The 20,430-nt window shown below is 26.4% G+C and overlaps 1 protein-coding gene across 5 annotated transcripts in view; it reads right to left on the minus strand.

Moving 5' to 3' along the window:
- Window positions 1-8,375: 8,375 nt before the first annotated feature.
- Window positions 8,376-20,430, minus strand: part of LOC112602471 (cordon-bleu protein-like 1) — an 85,574-nt gene continuing 73,519 nt past the window's right edge. For 2 of the 5 annotated variants that reach the window (XM_025350550.1, XM_025350553.1), the window contains 13 exons: window positions 16,990-17,111; window positions 15,881-16,002; window positions 15,688-15,814; window positions 14,329-14,474; window positions 13,903-14,058; window positions 13,716-13,822; window positions 13,365-13,552; window positions 12,880-13,140; window positions 12,380-12,559; window positions 11,448-12,260; window positions 11,285-11,382; window positions 11,080-11,144; window positions 8,376-9,976 (listed from right to left, as the gene is read on the minus strand). In XM_025350550.1, coding sequence (XP_025206335.1) covers window positions 8,986-9,976; window positions 11,080-11,144; window positions 11,285-11,382; window positions 11,448-12,260; window positions 12,380-12,559; window positions 12,880-13,140; window positions 13,365-13,552; window positions 13,716-13,822; window positions 13,903-14,058; window positions 14,329-14,474; window positions 15,688-15,814; window positions 15,881-16,002; window positions 16,990-17,111 — 3,376 coding nt within the window. In that variant the 3' untranslated portion in view covers window positions 8,376-8,985. Of the gene's footprint in view, window positions 9,977-11,079; window positions 11,145-11,284; window positions 11,383-11,447; window positions 12,261-12,379; window positions 12,560-12,879; window positions 13,141-13,364; window positions 13,553-13,715; window positions 13,823-13,902; window positions 14,059-14,328; window positions 14,475-15,687; window positions 15,815-15,880; window positions 16,003-16,509; window positions 16,578-16,989; window positions 17,112-20,430 lie in introns of those variants that run through there. The other 3 variants (XM_025350552.1, XM_025350555.1, XM_025350554.1) reach the window with 3 other exon arrangements.

A 20,430-nucleotide genomic window follows, 5' to 3' on the forward strand; every position in this document is an offset into this window, starting at 1 on the left:
CAATTTTTCTATCCACTTCCTTTAAAAAATCTTGAGAAAGCTACCAAGTACCATCCCGGTATCTTACTGGATTTCTCATTTTTATGCTGCCAAGTTCGGTAACTGTTGTAATTGCACGAAATAAAAATTTGAGCGCGGTATTCACTGAACAATAGCCGCAGCCTGCAATGCCATAATACTGCGTGATCACAAATATTACGGCCGTTATAACCATATGTGTTGTGGACGAATATTATTTTATATTGAAACACATAGGCAGCCATTGACATGTTTGTTGTACCGATCAAACGAATAAAGATAAAAACTGTTTTCAATTTTATTCTCCTGAAATATTCAAGTTGTTTTATTTTTATACTTTTGAAAGCTTATTAATTATTAATTAGTAATTTATTGAGTTTATTTTGTACTTACTTTCCTCTACCACGATTGCCCTAAATGAAATCTACACGATAACAATTGTACATCTTCAAAAACTTCAGAAGCAGCTTGGTGAGTTGCTTTTTCGAATTCAACATGTAATTTTTGTAATATAAACTCAATTTTATTAGGTACCTACATTTAATACATAATTCATTAAGAAATAATCAAATTTTTTTATACGTCTTTTTCGATTTCTCAAACAAAAAAATAAATAAACTAAAGGCAAATAATACCCATTTGTAAATCTGTGTATTGTATATAGCTGCATAAAATATTTAGAAGCGTAATTGAATGCACCATCGGCAAATAATTCATTGTATTTTGTAGTCATAAATTTTAGGTTGTCGTCACTAGTGATATACACACAAAACTATCATCTTCAGGAATATGTTTAAATTGCTGTCCATTAAATATAAAATTAGCTTGAGTTTTTATTAAATTCAACTGAAAAACATGTCTTCTCGTGACCTAGATAATTCAAGAAGTGCTTTTCTTCGTCTATCATAAATAGCCTTACGATCTGTTTTCAAATCTTTATGGACAATTATTGACGATAGTTCAGTGCTACGAAGGAGTTCATATTTAATTAATTCAAGAGGTTGAATTGATATCGATTCTTCAGCCCGCCGTTTGCAATTTTCACGTAATACTTGCTTTTGAATTTTATTTAATGAATTTCCGTCATGATTATGTTCTCCATCTGATTGCAGTACGATATTTTTCTCTTGCCCAGAATAGATAAATGCGGTACAATCATTTTTTGTACATTACCATTCCAATAATTCACTTTTTTTTCTCGACCCAATAAACATGTACTTTAAAGCTCCAACATTTTTCAACTCTTTGCCTCTCTCGGATAAAATAATTTGTATTTCATTATTTTCCATCGTAAAAATCGTAAAATTTGTAAAACACACAAACCATTTTTAAAATAACACGAGCACGAGGCAACAGAACAGGTTGAATGTGAACAAGTATTATTAATAGCATAGGTACATACAATGACAGTTAATCACAATTTAGTACAATCGTTGTAGATAAAATTCTAGTTTTCTATCAATCCCAGTTATTTTCGAATTCCGTCGTGGGAAGCGGGAACAAAGGGAACCCATCGATCGATAGAAAATCTTTTTCGACTAATGTGTTAGTTAGTAGTTACCTACTCGTAATAGTAATTACTAATTTCACAACATACGAACTAAAGAAAATCTGACAACGTTGTACAGAATATTTATTTATTTATTATCATGCTCAATTAGATTGTCAAAAAGGTTGGTTGATAATGACCGTGATCAATCGAGTATTAACACTCACAGGTTTCACATCCCATTTGGATTTTGAACTTTAATTTTAAATTTTAAATGTTTATTTTGATATTTATGTTTACACGATTCAAAAATATAAGTATTTATGAAAATAAAAATTTGCGTTATTAAAAAGAAATATTTATTTAATATTATAAATATAATTTATAGGTTATTATTATGATTAATAATTGATTTTTAAAAATGTTTAAAATGTTTTTATTTTATTTATTTAATTATTTTGTTTAATCAGTTCAATATTTTTTTTTTTTTTTTTTATTGAACGAGAAATAAGAATATTGAAATATTGTGGTATGTTTTGATGTGTGGAGAAGTAGGGGTACGAGAAGCAAAGTATCTCCCACAGCCTCACATGTAAATATAGTGGACTATAAATTATTTTAATTTTTAGTGCTCTACGTCACTTGAAACAAAACACATTTATAATATAATATAAAATATAAATTATAATATTAATATAGTATAATAATAAATAATAATATATATCATTATAAAAATGAATAATAATAATAATAAAAGGTACCTATTATTTACGTCGATTGTTTTTCAACATAAACCTACACAAATGTAAGTGTATTGTTCAGTTATTTTTGTAAATTAAATTTTATTTTATGTACCTATGTGTATTATAGGAAGCACCTACATAATACATTAGTGGGTTTTCGAAACAATACTGAGGTTGACCTGCAGTGGCTTTCATAATAAATTAATTTCATTCATTATGAACGATTTTTTTTTTTTAAATGAATATAATATACCTATGGGTACGTTACGTTGCGTTTAATTATGCATCAGATGGTTCATTCTTTTTTAATAAAATAAATAATTATATGTTAATTAGTAATTACCTATTACTTGATCTCTTCTTTACTACGCAGCCACGCAGGTAAGTTAACTGTGAATATAAAAGTTTAATTGAAAACTGTATTCCAGCGACTTATCTACTGTACTACTATAGCATTTCCGATATTAAGATTTTATAAGATTTTATACGGTTGTCTTTATGATAATGTCGTACAAAGTGATAGTCGTTAAATGTGTGTATAGATAAATAAATAATTATCTACAAAAAATTTACTTTGGTTTACATATAGATGTTTAAAATCCGCTTTTTTAAGTTCGCTAAAGTTATATGCTCGCCATCAATCTATAAATAAATTAATTTCCCTATTTAATATTTAATGATCCATTATAAATGATAGACATGGTTCGCTCAGGAATCTGAACAAAAAAAAAATTCTATAGTTTCACACTTTCACCACAAAGTCCTCCAAAAGTTCATTGTAGCAAAGTATTCTACTTACATAAATTTTATTGTTAAAAAAAGAAACTTTCTTCAATCTTGAAAATATTTTTGCATTCTTAAATTTTTTTTTGATTTTTTACCTTAATTCTGAAATATATTAAGCTCCTTATAAACAGCTACCTATTCCGGTAATCACTATATTGAGATAATTTTATTTATTTAGTTATTTTCGTTGTACAATAATATAGCAGTTTGCTTTTCCGTCCGAGGAATAATAAATTGTATAACTGTAACAAACGGAAGATGACAGTACTAAAACGTAAAAAGAAGTGCTATTTCATACTCTAACTTTTTTTGACAATTTTTTAAATTACATTTTAAAAATATGAGTTTTCCAAAGTATAGTTACTTGTTTTGCATCATTACCATTCTTACATTTTCTTCGTTTAAATAGAGACCATATTATTACGTCTAAAATATTAATATTTAATAAATAAAAATTTATTATTAAAGAAAAGAATTGGATTTTGAACTTTGATGTGGAATTATTACACTAAAATCAGAATGAGATTGTTTAACTATGTTTAACTAGTGAGCAAAATGTAATGTACAAGAAAAACAAAACTATTCAAGTATACAAGCTAACAATAATAATAAAAAAATGATAATCTATTGTTAATTGGGGCACAGGGAACGTGGACATCGTTAAGATTGCTGTATAGTTATAACATTTTTAAGTTATTTGGTATTATATTTAAATCATTTTATTGACAAATTAAGTATTATTTTTCATTAAGTTGACGTTGGAGTTAATATTTATATGTAAAAAACAAGTTTTTTGATTGTTTCAAAGATAATTGAATATAAACAATGTTAATATTTTCTAAATTTTAAAGAAAAAGTGTTGGTGAAATTAATGAATTTGTTAAAATTCTATTACTTAACTATGAACTAAATTAGGTAAGTGGTAACATATAGGCATCTAGCGATAAACAATTCGAAAAAATTATCGCAAAACGACCAATACAATAGGTACATCACTATACATCAGTATCATAATAATATAGGTGCTCAAAATTAGAGGTAAATACAAAGAGCTGGATAATGGAATCTATCATAGATATTTAATTTTATATTTTTTTCACGTTTTTTTAGCACCTTGTTATTTTGACACATACAGGATATTTTGATTCCCGGATCAGATGGCGCGGATCATTTTACACCAGATATAAAAACATATTGGATCAAGTACCACTGTTTCCAGTTTATATTACAGTTAATTTATAAAAATATATAATACTTACTTTACAAATATTATAATTACTGCCAGTACATGAAATATACTTCATAATATTATATTAATGGTTCATTTTCGATTAAAATTTATCCATTTTTAAAGCTACGAGTAGTAATTTAATTTATTTTATTTGAAATCCTTACATTACTGCAACGGTAGCGATAAGATTCTGTTGTATTGGTGAAGCTGCCATGATGTGTACCGGTTGCACTAAAAAGTACCTTTTTTATACCCCTTCAAATTACTCAAAGAAAAATGCATAAACTGTCCTCAATCAAATGTACCAATAATTGGACTCACCTATTATATTATATTATTTTCTACAAGTATTCGAATAAGTGAAAATAAAAAATAAATGCATTTTATAAAATATTAAACTTCTTATTTATAACAATAAGCAGCATACAATGTAATTTGTTGAAAAATAGTATTAAATAGTTCACCTGATATAAAGAATATGATAATGGAATTTAATTTGGGAAAAAAAACATAACTTAACCTAACCAGATGGGTAATTATAAACGCATTTGTGTACGATAAATTTGATAAGTTATGATTTTTGATAGTTGCTGTAGATAATGAGTAACGACAATTTTATTATAAATAGATTACCGCAATACTCGGGATATTATCATTTATTATATCTTTATTAATTTATTATTAATTTTAGGGTACAATGCTCTTGGTTAGGTACCTTAATTTTATTAAACAAAAAGCTCAGATGTCGTTAATACGATAGAAAATGTTACGTGAGTTGTTGCAAATGTATAGTGAAGCCTTAACAAAATAACAAAATCGATGATTTAATAAATTAATATAAAGATCAGTAGATTTTATAAAATTTGTAAGTTATCATCATAAAAAAAAAAAAAAAAATAATAATATGCATAATAATTATATAATTATAGAAATATATTATTTGTTGGTATATTTTTTATACTATTTTTGGACAAATTACATTGTATAGGTACCGTTTATATTATTACAATATTATACTTATTCTTTTATCATACATTATTTTTATGTTTACTTATAAATTTAGTACATTTGGCTGAAGGCAATTGGTAAATTTTTTTTAAAAGCCAGTAACAGCCACTAAAGGCGACTGGTCAACACCCGCAATACGTTCGATATTTAGTATCGTATAATTTAATAATTGTTTCTCACAGATTCATTTAATTGAAAACTATGTCGCAACAATAATTTCTCTTTTGCTAGTACAGACACAAAAGTTGTATGTATTTATGTGATTAATAATTATTTTTGTCTAATGATCTTTTGAACATTGAAGACACCATCTAATAAGAAAAAGAATCAATATACATTTTTTAGAAAAAAAAAAATATTGAACCATCTAAATAAATGTAATTTAGATATTTGTAATATAAGAAAATATGAGAACCTTACCTTAAACTAAGAAAAAAAATATGGGGCTCTAAATTTGGTAATTTTTTAGGTCTAAACGCACGTGTTTCCATTGAATTTGTGTTCATCTGGGCCTGCGTTTGCCTTTGTTATATGATAGTTTATTATTGGAGATAATAATCTATTATATACAGCGTTAAAAAATAACTATAGACACAATTGTATTGTTAACACAATTAATGTCAATGATTTCATTTCGTCTACTGAGAGTGTATTAGAATACAAATGTCACTGAATAAAAGTCCAAGGGACAAAACAGCCACAAATAAAAATACCACGGATAAAAAAGACAACAAACAAGCTATACAGAATATTATCTCGTCGCAAGCGTCCCATTTTCAACTTTTTTTTTACCACTTTACTGCATCAGCATGAAATGTCCATCAAATGACACTTGATGATATCGAATCAACAACCTAACAGAAAAATGGAACCATCGTTTTTTCAAAATTAGTAGGTCATAATCACTCTTCTATTTGGACACTAATTAAAAACATTATAATTGAGTTGTCTTTGACGAAATAAAATTAGCTAAATTGGAAAGTTCCAATAGACAAAATTAAAAAAAAAAGAAAAAAAAACTTATGAAAACATACAAAAAAAAAAAAAAAATGTATAAAATATGTAGTGATGGTTTAATGAAAATTTGACAACTATTGCTTACATAATATGATTATATTATTATATTAATAACATTTTAAATTGTTTTTTTTTATTAATTATTATTATTATTTTTGTAAGTCATACTAAATAATGATATTAGTGATCATACATCTTAAAATAAATATAATAGGTACAATACATAGAATTGTTTTAGCACAAAAATAAATCGATGTTTTTTTTGTCCTGTAGATTTTTTATCTCATGGATTTTTTTAACCTAGATTCGACTGAGAGAATATCGAGATGTTTTGAGAATAATCGTCTAATATTTACACAATAAAAGGAACTTATACTAGTGGGATGATCCGTCTTTATTTTCGCATATACGTGCTGATACCTACGTATTTTCTCGGTGAGCTGAAATGTAAACCTTCCCACTATAGATATAAAATTTCACATATTCTAAACACGTGACACGTCACTCATATAACATATTATGTACGATATACTGTAATATATTATATTATATAATTACACTTATTAAACAATATTTTTATGCAGTAAGTTGACAGCAATATTTGTGATGATTTATTTTATTTTTCTATTTTACCGTGTGCTAAACAGACGAGTATGTGATCTCCAAATTATAGATTTTTTTCTACAAGCTTAAACACGTCGCTTTATTCTGACAAAGGGTGAGCGAACATATTGATCTGCCACTTGTTAGTTGTCAAAGTCTGATTGGCAAATAATACATTTTAAATAATGTAAACGGGATTTAGTCTATATTATTAAAATAATGTAACACTACTCTTAAAACGCACAAGCAAAATTATTTAATCCCAAAGTCATTCTGATCAGACTGTTACAATTACAGTTTATATTTTTCAAAAATGTCGGTTCCACTAGACATTTATTATTCAGGAAACAACCTTTTTGTTTTTTTTTCATTCAATTTTGGTTTAATCAATATTTAAAATTGACGTTTTAAAACATTAAATGAATATATAGGTTTAAAATAATTAGATTAAACTCTTTTGGAGAGTATTAAATTATTTTATGTGCATGTAGTTAATATAATAATATACATTTTACTCAACATGTTTACATTTGTGCTTGGAAATTAAATTTAAATTAAATTGTAACACTGGCGTAAATTAATTAAAAAACGTATTAATATAATCAAAGACTATTGAATCAATAAATATGATAAAAATATTTTGAGGAATTTATTATTTTCATATGTAAGTAAGTAAATTTATATTTTTGTAAATATATTTCTTCTTTATTATGATTTTAATGTTATAAAGAAATATTACCTATTATTATTATTAATACAAAATATTGAAGAATATTTGTTTAAATAGTTTTACTTTAAATATTGAAATATCTACTAATATCTAGAGTATTTTACTTTGTAACCATATAACTGAATAGTTTTAAAATAGCAAGTCTTGTATTTAGATTTTTGCCAATATTTAAGAAAAAACATGAGTTAAGTATATTATTATTATTATTCATAATAATTCATTATGCCATTATCATTATGGCTACAATTTACCAAAATAATAACACTAAATAACAGTATACATTATTTTATTTACATAACATAAAACAATCAAACATAAAATAATAATAAAAATGTACATAATATTTAGTCTATAAACTTTGGGTGTTTTAATATTTTCCCTTTAATTAAATTCCAATATTTGTATTAGTATCAGTATAAATAATGTATTAAAGAGTATTTTGTAAAACAAATAGTAAAAAAAAAAAAAAAAAAAAAATGAAATACATACTACACACAATATAAATAACAATGAGCACTATTATATTGGCTCCTATAGGTCGTAACAATAATAATCTATTAAATAAGCGACTATTATAGTAAATAATTTGCGATAATAACGTAGATACGTAACATAATATTATTTAAAATATCATTTTGGTTAACTAAAACAATTCCAAAATTATTAATTTAAAAGATATCTAAAATTTTAGAATTATTGAGCAAATGCATAAAATACATATTGAAAATACAAATTGTCACAAATATTTGGTTTTGGTTATGACTTTAATATTATTGAGTCTATAACTTAGTATAAATAAAAAAAAAAGAAATATAATAAATAGGACAACTAAATTAGAAAAGGTATTACACCTATAATGAGCATCAGTAGGTGTTAGTCAGTGTTTCATTTACAACGGAAACACAGAAAACAGAACTGATTACAAACAAAGTTTTGTTGAGCGCCTAGTAATTTATAATTTATTTATTCAATTAAAAATGGCAATCTCTAATAAAAGTAATTGCAATAAATGGAACCAGAGTACACATTTTGGTTTCGTGATTTTGATCTGAAAATTATTTTTATAAAAAATCAAGGAACAAGAGCAAATTGTACGAGTGAGTAATAAATAATCAAAATATTATTTTTAAATTTGGATATACTGTTACAATAAGCTGCAATCATTAATTTATAGATCAAATGATAAGCCACAGGTTAGAATTTTTTTTTAAATAATTGACCTCAATGTAACGTTTTTATGGTTCTAATAAAAAACAAACCAAATAATTATCTATTACGCAAGGACTCATAACATATGATTATAATATTATTCCGTTTGATAATTGAGTAAAATGTGAGTTGAGTAATAAGTCTATTGGAACTATGCTCTAATTTTTCTTAGGTTGTCTCTGCCCCCGAACGATCTGATTGACTCAAGTAGATTTTCCCTAGGGTCGACATTCGTTGAAATTTCCCTAGGTTTTTTAGACCGACCCGTAAGTTTGCCGAAAGTGTACGAGCTGTCAGCGGATGATTTCTTTTCCGGCGGTCTTAATATTATGTTTTCATCATTTTCACCGGTCAACACGATTGCGTTGCTGTGGTAACTGTAGCCATTACTGAGCTTGGCTTGAGCTTTAATCGCTTCGGAAAGGGCCAGAACCGGGCTAACCGTTGGTAATTGTTCAACGTAAGGTTTCTTTAGTTCATTATTGAGTTTAGCTTCAACTTTGATCGCTTCAGACAGAGCTAGAACCGGGTTAGCCGTTTGTAATTGTTCAGCGTAAGGTTTTTTCAGTTCAACCGACTTTACTATCGGTACTCTGGATACGGGCTTGTTGCAGTGGTCTTCATCTAACGACTTATTGTTCACATTATCGTCGACTTTTCGCTGTAACCTTTGTCTAATGCCAATAACGTAATCTCGGTCGGTTTTGATGCTAACTTGCCTTTTTGGACGTTCATGCCACGTGGATAAACTGATTTTTGGGGGACCCGTGTACAAATACTTTTTAACTTTTTCATCGTCTTTAATGACTGGTATTTGGGCTTCCGGTTTGTTATCACGAAATTCACATGGAAAATTTAGTGTATTGATTTTACTAGGCTCTTCGTGAAATTTATTTATAGATTTAACGTGTTTTACGGTAGCTGCCATTTCAACTGTCACAGGTTTCTGTTCACATATAACTTCTTGGCACTTAGGTTTCAGAAAAGTCCCCTGCGTTTGTAAATAATTGAATTCCGTTGTTTCTATTTTTGGTTTTGACATATTCGTTTCAAGTACTTTCTCATTAAACGGACCTTCATTGGTTTTTTTTGAAATTGTTTCTGTAAGCGATGTATTTGGAATATTGGAAACTTCATCGAAACTATAAAATAATTTATAACGGAATGAGTAAATATGTGATGTGGAGTATATACTGTATACTGTATAGTGTATACTATGTGAAAATATTATACACCCATTAAATAGATAAATAAAAACTATCCCAATTTAATTAACCGTGGAGTATATATTAGAGTATATATCAGATATGTATAAATCGGTTATTATTCAAAAAATATAAACTCGGCCTTGCAGTAGCATGAATTAAAAATTTTGATCGTTAACTAAGTCCTAATAATTTTCAAGAGATACTGATTAAAATACATAGAATAAATGGTATAAAATTATATTTTAAATACCTGCGTAATTAGATTTTTTAGGACAAATAAACAAATAATATTGTATACCCATAGAGAATTTTCTTACATATTTTACTAAAATGTAAATATTAAAATAATGAGTGAAATGAAGTATATAATATATGTATTATAATCAGTAGAAACAAAATTATATGCATTTACATGTTTGTTTATTTAAGTATAATATGCATACAATATTGAATATACATAATTAGCATGAAGTAAATATTAACAAATTCAGTTTAAGAGGATATGTCTGTATTTTATTTGTTTTTTTTTTATTGACCCACCAACACTTGCAAGTTTGTGTTTAGTGAAACATATTCTTGTGTTATTTGCTTTTTATTATCAAACGTTTATTACGATATTTAAGTTTTTTATGATACATAGGTATTTTAAAATCTAATATTTTTTATAACTAAAGCTAAGGTCAACATATGAATTTAAATATATTGAAAAAAAAGTCGATACTGTTGTTTATCATAGTTATTATTAGTGTAGATTAAAAATATTGCATTAAATAATTTAATTTATTAAAAATTCGTTTTAATTTTAATTATTTTGAGTGTTTTTTACTGTAGATGATTCAAAATAGTATACTTATTCCTCGTGTAAAAGTAATGTTTATGTTTTTGAAAATCATGCTTATTAAGTAAGTATATCGTATATAAATATAATACATTCACTCAATTTAGTTCTGTTTTTCGGTATTTAATTCTAAGCTCTAAATAATAAGGTTTCATTTATTGAAAGCCGAGTTTATGATTAACCATAAATTTTTTTTTACCTTGGATTATTATTTTTTGTATTTTCTTTGTGATCTTCAATTTGTGGGAGAATCGTTTTTAATATCTGAAATATAATAATAATTAGAAATTATTGTTTTAGTAAAAATGTAACTATAATGTAATATATGTGTGTGTGTGTGTGTGTGTTTGTGTGTGCGTGTGTAACAAAATTGTTTAGTATAAATTCCAAAATGAAAAAAATACCTGAAGGGAGTGTAAGGGAGAAGACTGTTCTAATGTAGGTTCAATTTTTTTTGGTATTATTTCGATTTCGTTGTCGTCTTGGCAATTTTCTTGCGCATCTAAAATAAAAACAGTAATAACCATTTCAAATTCAAATAAACAAAAATGTTGATTATTAACTAACCTTCTGTTATGTTATCTACACTGAATGATTTTTTCACTGGAGAATTGTCATCATAATTCAGTCGTTCAGAAGAATAAGTTCGTCCAATATAGTGTTTGGCCAACCGATTCGATGGTTTTATATTGCCACTCAAAAGACTAATATGTGACGTACTCCGTTTGACTGTTACGGACAAGTTAGTTCTATCCATACTAAATGATTTGTGTCTATTAATTGAATTTGTGGTTTGCGTTTTGTAAGCGGGATTTGATTCTCGAGCTATTTGTGTTGTTTTCCAGGTTTTAACCGACTCATCACAGAATATCTCTGTTGGTCTAGAACAATCTTCATCATAAGCTACAATTTTAAAATTATTAAGTTTAGATTCTTTTGGTTCTACAATTTTAGCGGATTTTTCATCTGCATGTATTTTTTCTTCACAACTTGATGGCAATGATGAGTCATCTGATCCAATTCCCGAGTCTTGAGGGAAACAATGGTATTCGTTTCCAATTATTTTTTTCACAGACTCTTCAACTTTGATGCTATCTTCTTTAACTTTTACTGGATTAATAGAAGGTTCCTCTTGAAAGACTACATCCTTAAGGTTACCAATTGTTACTGTATCGAACATCGTCATTGTAGGAGAATGGTCATCCCTAAATGCCGAAGGAGGATCAGGTAATTTGTATTCCCAATCAATATCTGTAACTTCCGAGTTGTTTTCTTTAAGGGTAACGATAGATGGTGTATCGTAACCACTAGTTGCATCTCCAAATATACGATCGATTTCTTCGTCGTCCATACGCAATTCGTCTTCATCGGCAGTGGAACCTATATCATACCACGTTTAAATTATCTGTGTGGTTTTAGTATTTAAATTTTGTCCAACACCTTAATTTAAATAAGCATATCAAGCATAGAAAAATGAAAGAAGAAGTTTAGTAAAGCACCTGAAGATAATCGAGGTACTGTTGTCAAATCTCCAGGTGGATTGGACGCCTCTGGACGGCTTATAGTCGAAGATCGCATAGGTGGTTTAGGTGCTGGTCTTTTCGATTTCACTTCCAATTTTGATAAGTATTTACAACCTATTACAATTGAGGACGTGGGAGATGTGGGTTCAGTCAAATCTAGATAAGGGTTTAATATACATAGTTAAGCTAAGCAAGCCAGGATTTAAAATCATATAAAGAATAATAATATTATATACATATAGTATTACAGTTGCAAGGATTTTAAACATATTCTTCATTTTTACAAGCTAAAACGTCGTTTAGATGTTTCAAAAATTTATTCCAAGACTCAGTTTTGTCCTGACTACTATAACCTGTGTTATTATCTACATTGTTTAGTATTACTGAAGATTTAAATGTATGAGCTGGGTCACTAGATAAAAAGCTTAAGGGCATTTTGGAATATTTTAGGATAGGTGGTGTTATGGGTAACATACCTCTATCTACATCTGATCGACTAAGTGATGACAACGAGGATGTTGCTGGGGATAGATTAGGTTCAACTACATTATTGTTCAGTTCTATTCTGGAAACAGTTTTTGATTTTTCTTGTGGATCTGCTGTATACATTTTTGTAGTAACAGGTAGTGTTTGCGATTTTCTCTGTGTTTCTAGTTCAATTTCAGATTCTTCTTGAGGTGGTGCAAGTTTGGGCTTATTTGCTAGAGGTGGAAGAGGTGCAGCTTTTTTTTTACGACCTAAAAATATGAAAAACTTATCAATGATATATTTTTACGACAGTTAGGTCTTAGGTAAATACTAAAATAATACACAAAATTAATTATAAATTTAATAATTTTTAATATTTTTTTCTTATATTGTATTCATATTTATAATTAAAAAAAATATTGTAATAGGTTTAAAACATGGTTATTTTAATTTATATATTATTCATGGTAAAAATAAATGTTTTTGTACTCACTTTGAATTGATATAAGTGATGTAGTAGATACGGAGTGTTTTGATTGACCTATGTTGTTAGACATAAAAGGTATTTCGGAGAACTGGTTCTGATTTTGTCCGCAAGCTTGAAGATTGGTCATTGAACGCGACATGGTCGGGCCAGACGTTTTAGTAGGAGAAAAATTTCCAGTTCTTCTCATTCCAATACTGATTGTGACAAAAAGAAAAAATTAAAATTAATACAAAGCACTACAGATTTATATGAATTTAAAATGTTTTTAAAAATAATTTTTAATTGCATTTTAAGAAATATATTTATTTTTTTAATATTATCAAAAATATTTAATTGAGATATATATATTTTTTTTACCTGCAATCAACAGCATCACTAAGGACTGATGATTCGTGGTATCCACTACTATCAGAACTATTTCGTGAATGTGATATTATTGTTTGTTCTGGAGCATTTCGTTGTTGCTGGAATTATTTTTGTATTGGTTTTTCATCAAAAATATATAAATTGATTAAATTTTAATTAAATGTGTAAATTTTCTTACCAATGGTGGTTTTGGCGCTAGTCTTCTTTTTCGGACTGGTCTAGATGGTAATACTTTAACCATTAGTGGACGACGTGGAGTGTCTGAAGATTCATCTGATTTAGTCGGACTCAAACTTCTACCACCCAAGCTACCACTACTTAAACTATCATCACACTGTTAACATATTTATACATTTAAGTTTTAAATGTACCAAAATTTATTAATATGTTACATATTATAGGTAGGTACTAGGATATATTTATTTAAATGTTGTATTAAAAATAATGTTTAATTCTTTACTATTTAAAAAAATATTCTGTAAAGAAAATCAAGTAGTTCAATTGTTATATTTAATTATAATTATAAAAATTGCTTACAAAGGCGAGTTAAATAATTTTTATTTTATTATATAAATAAATTACAATAATATGTTTTATACGTTACCGAAAATTTTTTAGGAGTCCGGGACATAATGTCATCTGAAGATAGGCCGCCGATAAGAGTGCGATTAGTATTCAACACCAAAGACAATTGTTGTAGTTTATACTCAACTAATGTTTTACTCAAGTCCAAAGGCTCGTTCAATTTGTCTTAAAAAAAAAAAAAATGAGTGAACTGTTAGTTGTTGTTTACGATACTATATGTAAAAAAATGGTGCCTCAGTTTAATTATTTTTACGAGTTTACATTGATAGATAAGATAACATAACAGTACTTGACAACGCAATGTATGGAATTTATGTATAAATATATGTTAAGAAACAATTGTGTGCACGTTGAATAGAATCTCAATGAAAATCAATAACAGTAACATAGACATAGACGATTTGTGGAAAGTAATGCAAAAGCTGTTTCTCGGAGTGTTTGGATACTAAAAAATGTAAAAAAGGTGATTTGATCTGGAGACAAAATGGTTTATATATGAGTATAGTCAGATTACAATAAATAATGTACACTTGTACAGATACAATTCTTGATATTTATTGAAAAGAAAAATATGAAAAGTATTGGTATATACTGATGATAGTTTTTAAAACTTAAATATAGAAGAAAGTAATAATAATTCTAGTGTACAATGTTTAATTATATTTGTGATATGTTAGGCGTATCAATATGACGTTCTAAATATTTTAGATTTTGTGACGACCAACTAATTTTCTATTAACTTTTAAGTCCACTTATATACTAATTATTAATATTAATATTACGGTTTAGTCATACACATCTATGTAGTTATTTATTATTTATTCTTTATAATTATAGATTTGTGTAAGCATATATGATAAAAAAAAAATATAGAATAATAGATTATTTTATGATAAATCATTATATATATATTAATTTTGATTAATTAACTGGTTATTAATATATTTAAAGTAAAAAATAGTTTGATGCATATTAAATAGCAATTACTGATTTTATGAAATCGTAATTAAATAGGTTGCGTTATGTGTAAAGTAGGTAGGTACCTATTGGTTATAATTAGTTATCGACAGAGCTATTTACTATAAGGTCATGATATAAACTATATATTAACCATTACAATTACGTCATATTATGACAAATATTGGCTTTTTGATTTAATCCAAAAATTAGTTGAGAACATGAACAACATTTTAAATTAACATTTAAATGGTAAATTAGTATTCGTACAAAAGTTTTTATTGGCTTTGATATTAAGATTTAAATTTTAAAATATGTGTTCATTCAGTATGAGTTTTCTAAAAATTTAACATAACAATTTATGAACGTAGGCATAAACGTACTATAATCATAAAATAATAAAAAGCCTAATAAAACATACCTGGTTTTCTTAATGTATATTTGGTGGAATCAAGATTTTTCTCGAAACAAACTTGCTTAAGAATGTTGCTTAGTTGCGTTTTTGGACTAATTCGAGATACGTATAACTGATTTCTCGGTAAATGTACCTATAAATATGAAGAGAAGTTTATAATTTTAAATTAACTTATATAAAAAAATAGTTTAAATATTACCTGAAGACGGAACGTTTGTTCGAACGGTTTTGATATGCATTTTATAATAGACTGGCTTTGATATCTGCCATTTTTACTTAAGTTTTTAGGAACGATGTTTACTGTCCACGTATCTAGGGCACCTGTAAAAGAGAGGGAGAGAATACGATTAAGAGGTGTTAAAGGTCGTATACAGCACTTTAGAAAACGCATTTGTTGCATTTTCCTGGCAATATTATTCTCGAGACATATTGCACATAATTTTTTTTAAAAGGGTAATCTGTCTAGTTATATTTCAGTATAAACGTTGATTAATAGAAGCATTAAGAAGTTTTTTTTGGTTTAAAAAAAAGGTGGCAGATTTAAAATGGAACTTTCATTTGACAAAAATGTTTTGCTATTAAAAATTACCTCACTTAACAATTTTTAATTTAATTTAATATCATTTGAGAGTTTAATAAATTCTATATCCTATCAATTATAATTCCATAAATTAAACGTTAGAGTCTAATTAATATTAATCGAACAGGATGTGTTAATCGTTTTTTTTTTTTAATAATCAGTAAAGTTTTAAATCATTTACATTCTTAATTATTCTTTTAATAATAATATTATTTTACAAAATATATAATTAATTATATTTAACTTACTTAAGATTATGTTTTTGTTAAATGAAGTATCGAACGTTTTTAATCGAAAATACAAGTCGGTATACATAGAGAAACCATCATAAGACTAAATGTTCTCGAAATGACTGTTGTAAATATTTATACTCATATTGAAACTATCGATAACATTATATTATGAAAGATAAACTTTATGTATTATTTATTATTTCAAATAGCGTAGAGTGGTATTATTATTATTATAGAAGTTATTGTTATCATATAACACGCTGTATAGTGTATAAATATATATATACGTTCTAAGCACATTTTTTTCATTATCATGGTCTACTTATTGATTAATTTGAACCAACTTTAACAAGGTAAAGGTGTACCACAAAAATTCATTTGTAATTGACAAAAAATTCCAATTGTTGTTTTTGTGTGTTTACGATATTTATACAGATAGATTATTACTTTCACATGTCATTATAGGCGTATTTGGTATGTATCCGGGGTACTTACCGATAGGAGTACTGGGTTTGTACGGTAAAACTCCACGGTCACCGATTGCGTGCACCGCGTGACTGCCTGGTGATAGTTTGTGGGCAGTAGTGATCTGAACAAGCAAGTCCATCATTGGTGTACTAAAACAAAAACATAAAAAAATCAAAATCAACGTCTAATTATTTCAATAAATCATATTATGTATTTTTTTTTCGTTTGCCCTGGAATCTTTATTTATATAGATGGTAATAATAAGTAATAACAATAATAATAAATACGACGACCGTTTTCCGACGACGCAAAACCCATTGATCCGAAACAATAAATCTCGATCAGGTGAATAACGCTACAATATTATAATTTTATTACATTACGCTTGGCAAAACAATCTGTATGTATATCTACACAGTGTGTTCTATATTATGGAATATAGGTATATGTTAGGTAGTATCTATTTGTTTATATGGTCACAGTCAACAATGACACACTCTCCTCGGGTGTTAAACATTTTCGCCATGACAATGGCCACAAAATTCGATTACCCATAGTTATAATAGTCTTCATTGTAGGCCAATCCGCCTGTAGGTCGTGGTTATTGTCGTCGAGCTTCCGAGTTTGGTTTTTTCTCTTCTCTCTCGTTTTATCTCTGTCGAACGCATTGTATAATTATTTGAGGACAATTGTACACAGATATTAAAACCATACGACGTATGATTCAATTAATATTTAGATACGTAGTTCTGTTCATAATTGAGCATCTATTACTATATGATAAAAATATCAATTTCAAATTTTATAGGAAAAAATATAATTATTCTTTATTATTATTAATGCATCTTATTGGTTTTCATTATATTATGGACCATAGATAAAAATAGACGAATGGTACATTGTATTTGAGTAAAATTAAACGGAAAACCGCACTAATTGTACATATTTTTACCATGAATAATTCAATAAATTTGATTTTTATAGCACGTAAATATATAAATAAACTAAATTAAAAACTTGAGATTTTTACTAAAATTTTACACGCATAAATTAACTATTAAGATATATACGTATATATATATCTGACTTTTCGCATACTTGCTTAAAATGGTTTCACAAGGTTAAGGCGTATTGTATTGCATTAAATATGTGTAAAAATATAATTTATACAGCTCATAAACAATTTCTAAGAAGGAATAATTACGAGTTCAAAGATTAATATTATAAATGTAAATTAACACTCAACTAATAAAGTTAATATATATTATTTCAAGTTAAATATATAATGGATGTATTACAGTTTTTGTTGTCTTTAAATTTTAAAATATTCAACACATCTTAAATCAAAATATACATTTATAAACTGTATAACATAATTATAGTTAATTTATTTGTGTTTATACAGTTTTTAATATTAATGTCTTGAAAATATATACATATTTGAATGTTTCATTCTCGAGAAAATTATATAGTCATAGAAAATTCGACTAATACAAAACAATTTTTATAAATATTTTAATAACTAAAAATTGACCGATGTGTATATATATAAATATTATGTATATTTTTATTAATGTAAATGTTCGATAAATTTTTTTTCTCATATCTGAGCGTAATTTTTGTTTTGATAGAGCTTTATTTAAATGATAGGTATTTGTTTTAAAATAACTAATGACATTATAATGTAGGTGGCGAACACAGACCGACGGGTGCGTACACATGATCGTGAACAAGACGGGTAAATGACTCTAGGCCGGTTGACTATATTTTGTAAGGTGATGCAGTACAATCTGCAATCGCCCCGCTGTGTATTAAGTATTAGGCTATAGTAGCTTGTTTTGTATATACTTCAATAAATGATGGCAGCAGTAGAGTAGAAATGTTCACACAGATCCTCCACTAGTGTTTGTTAAACAGGAAAAAAAAATGGTGGTGATAATAAATTAATATGTATTAGTACATATTACATCAAAATAATGTAAATTTAACAAAATTGATGTGGTTCAACAAAAATATATTTGCTTTTTGAATTGGAGTACTATCCATATTTTTTTTTCATACCTTATTTCCTAAATAAATAATTTATTAAAATTTGAAGCAAATAGGTTTAACATAAGTATACTATATAACGTGTTTATATATTTGAAGACTGAAAGCTTAACAACGTAGTAAAGTTTAATGTACAAAAAATGTTAGATTCGTATTTTTTATAAAAAAAACCCATAGATGTTTTTGTTTTATTTATTAAAAAAAAAAAAAAATAAAAAAAAAATACTTATTCACTAAATAATAGTATATGATTAAAAATCGTATATTAGGTATAAATGGTTGATAGGATCATACGTAAAATGCTTATAGTAGATTTAAAAAAAAATTGAAAAAAAAAGATGACAGGTGAAAAGATGAAATAAAAGTATCAGTAATTTTTTTGTTTCGTAAAAATTAACATTTTTAGATGTATAAAAAAAAATCAGAACAAAATACTCTAATTTATTAATTTTTGTTAAAATGAATATAACTAGTATTTACCTATACTTTAAAATAAGAAAAGAAGTCTGTAAACGTGTTTAAACCATTTTAACTATAATCTAAATTTTTAAAACATATTATTCTCTAAAATAAATATTAAATATTCATTAATAATAAAACATAAACAATGCATTTTTTAAAGTCTAAGCTTCTTAATCTATTATTTTTTAATTACCCAATAAAGAGATTATAGATTTATACAGTAATGGATTAAATTAGAACATTATTTTATTTTTTTTAAATTGTACTTTTATCAAAATGGTCATAAAATATATAATTTAAAATTAAAATTTAAAGTTTAAAGGAATAAGAATGGAACTGACCAATGAGATCAAATTCCAAGTCCACCTAATTTTCTTTTAACAATAAACCAGCAATATTTCAATTATATGGTTCGTTTAACTATTCTAAAACATTAATTATTGTATAATAACGTCATTCCGTTCATATAAGAGGAAGAAAAATAATAGCAATATTATAGTGTTGGCTAATGCGTTAAAAGACCGCCATAAATATTGAGTAAGTAATATAGGCTATAATTGATTGGCAAGGTATTTATTATTTTTAATGGCAGTATACGTTGCCGGTTATACCATATTTGCATCAATGTTTGATTACTTTGAATTAACATTAACATTTTTTATGAGGTGAAAAAATGTATTGTTATCAGTAATCATTAAAAAAAATACCTAAATTGATTTACAATTACAACCTATATTTATGAAATAAGTTTAGTGAAGTTATGTAGGGCAAGATTAAATATTACGTAAGTAAAATGTTTTTATGAAGGCATGAAATTTAAGTAGAACATCTCTTTAATATTTTATCAAAAAATGAAATAGATTTGATAAAAAAGAAAATATAACGGATTCGGTTCATAACTCATAAATTATTATTATTTTCTTTTTTATACGTCTATGTGATTTATTTTTATTTAGT

This window comes from Melanaphis sacchari, unplaced genomic scaffold (genome assembly GCF_002803265.2).
Source record: "Melanaphis sacchari strain LSU unplaced genomic scaffold, SCAv2.0 Contig8_pilon_pilon, whole genome shotgun sequence".
Classification (NCBI taxonomy): domain Eukaryota; kingdom Metazoa; phylum Arthropoda; class Insecta; order Hemiptera; family Aphididae; genus Melanaphis; species Melanaphis sacchari.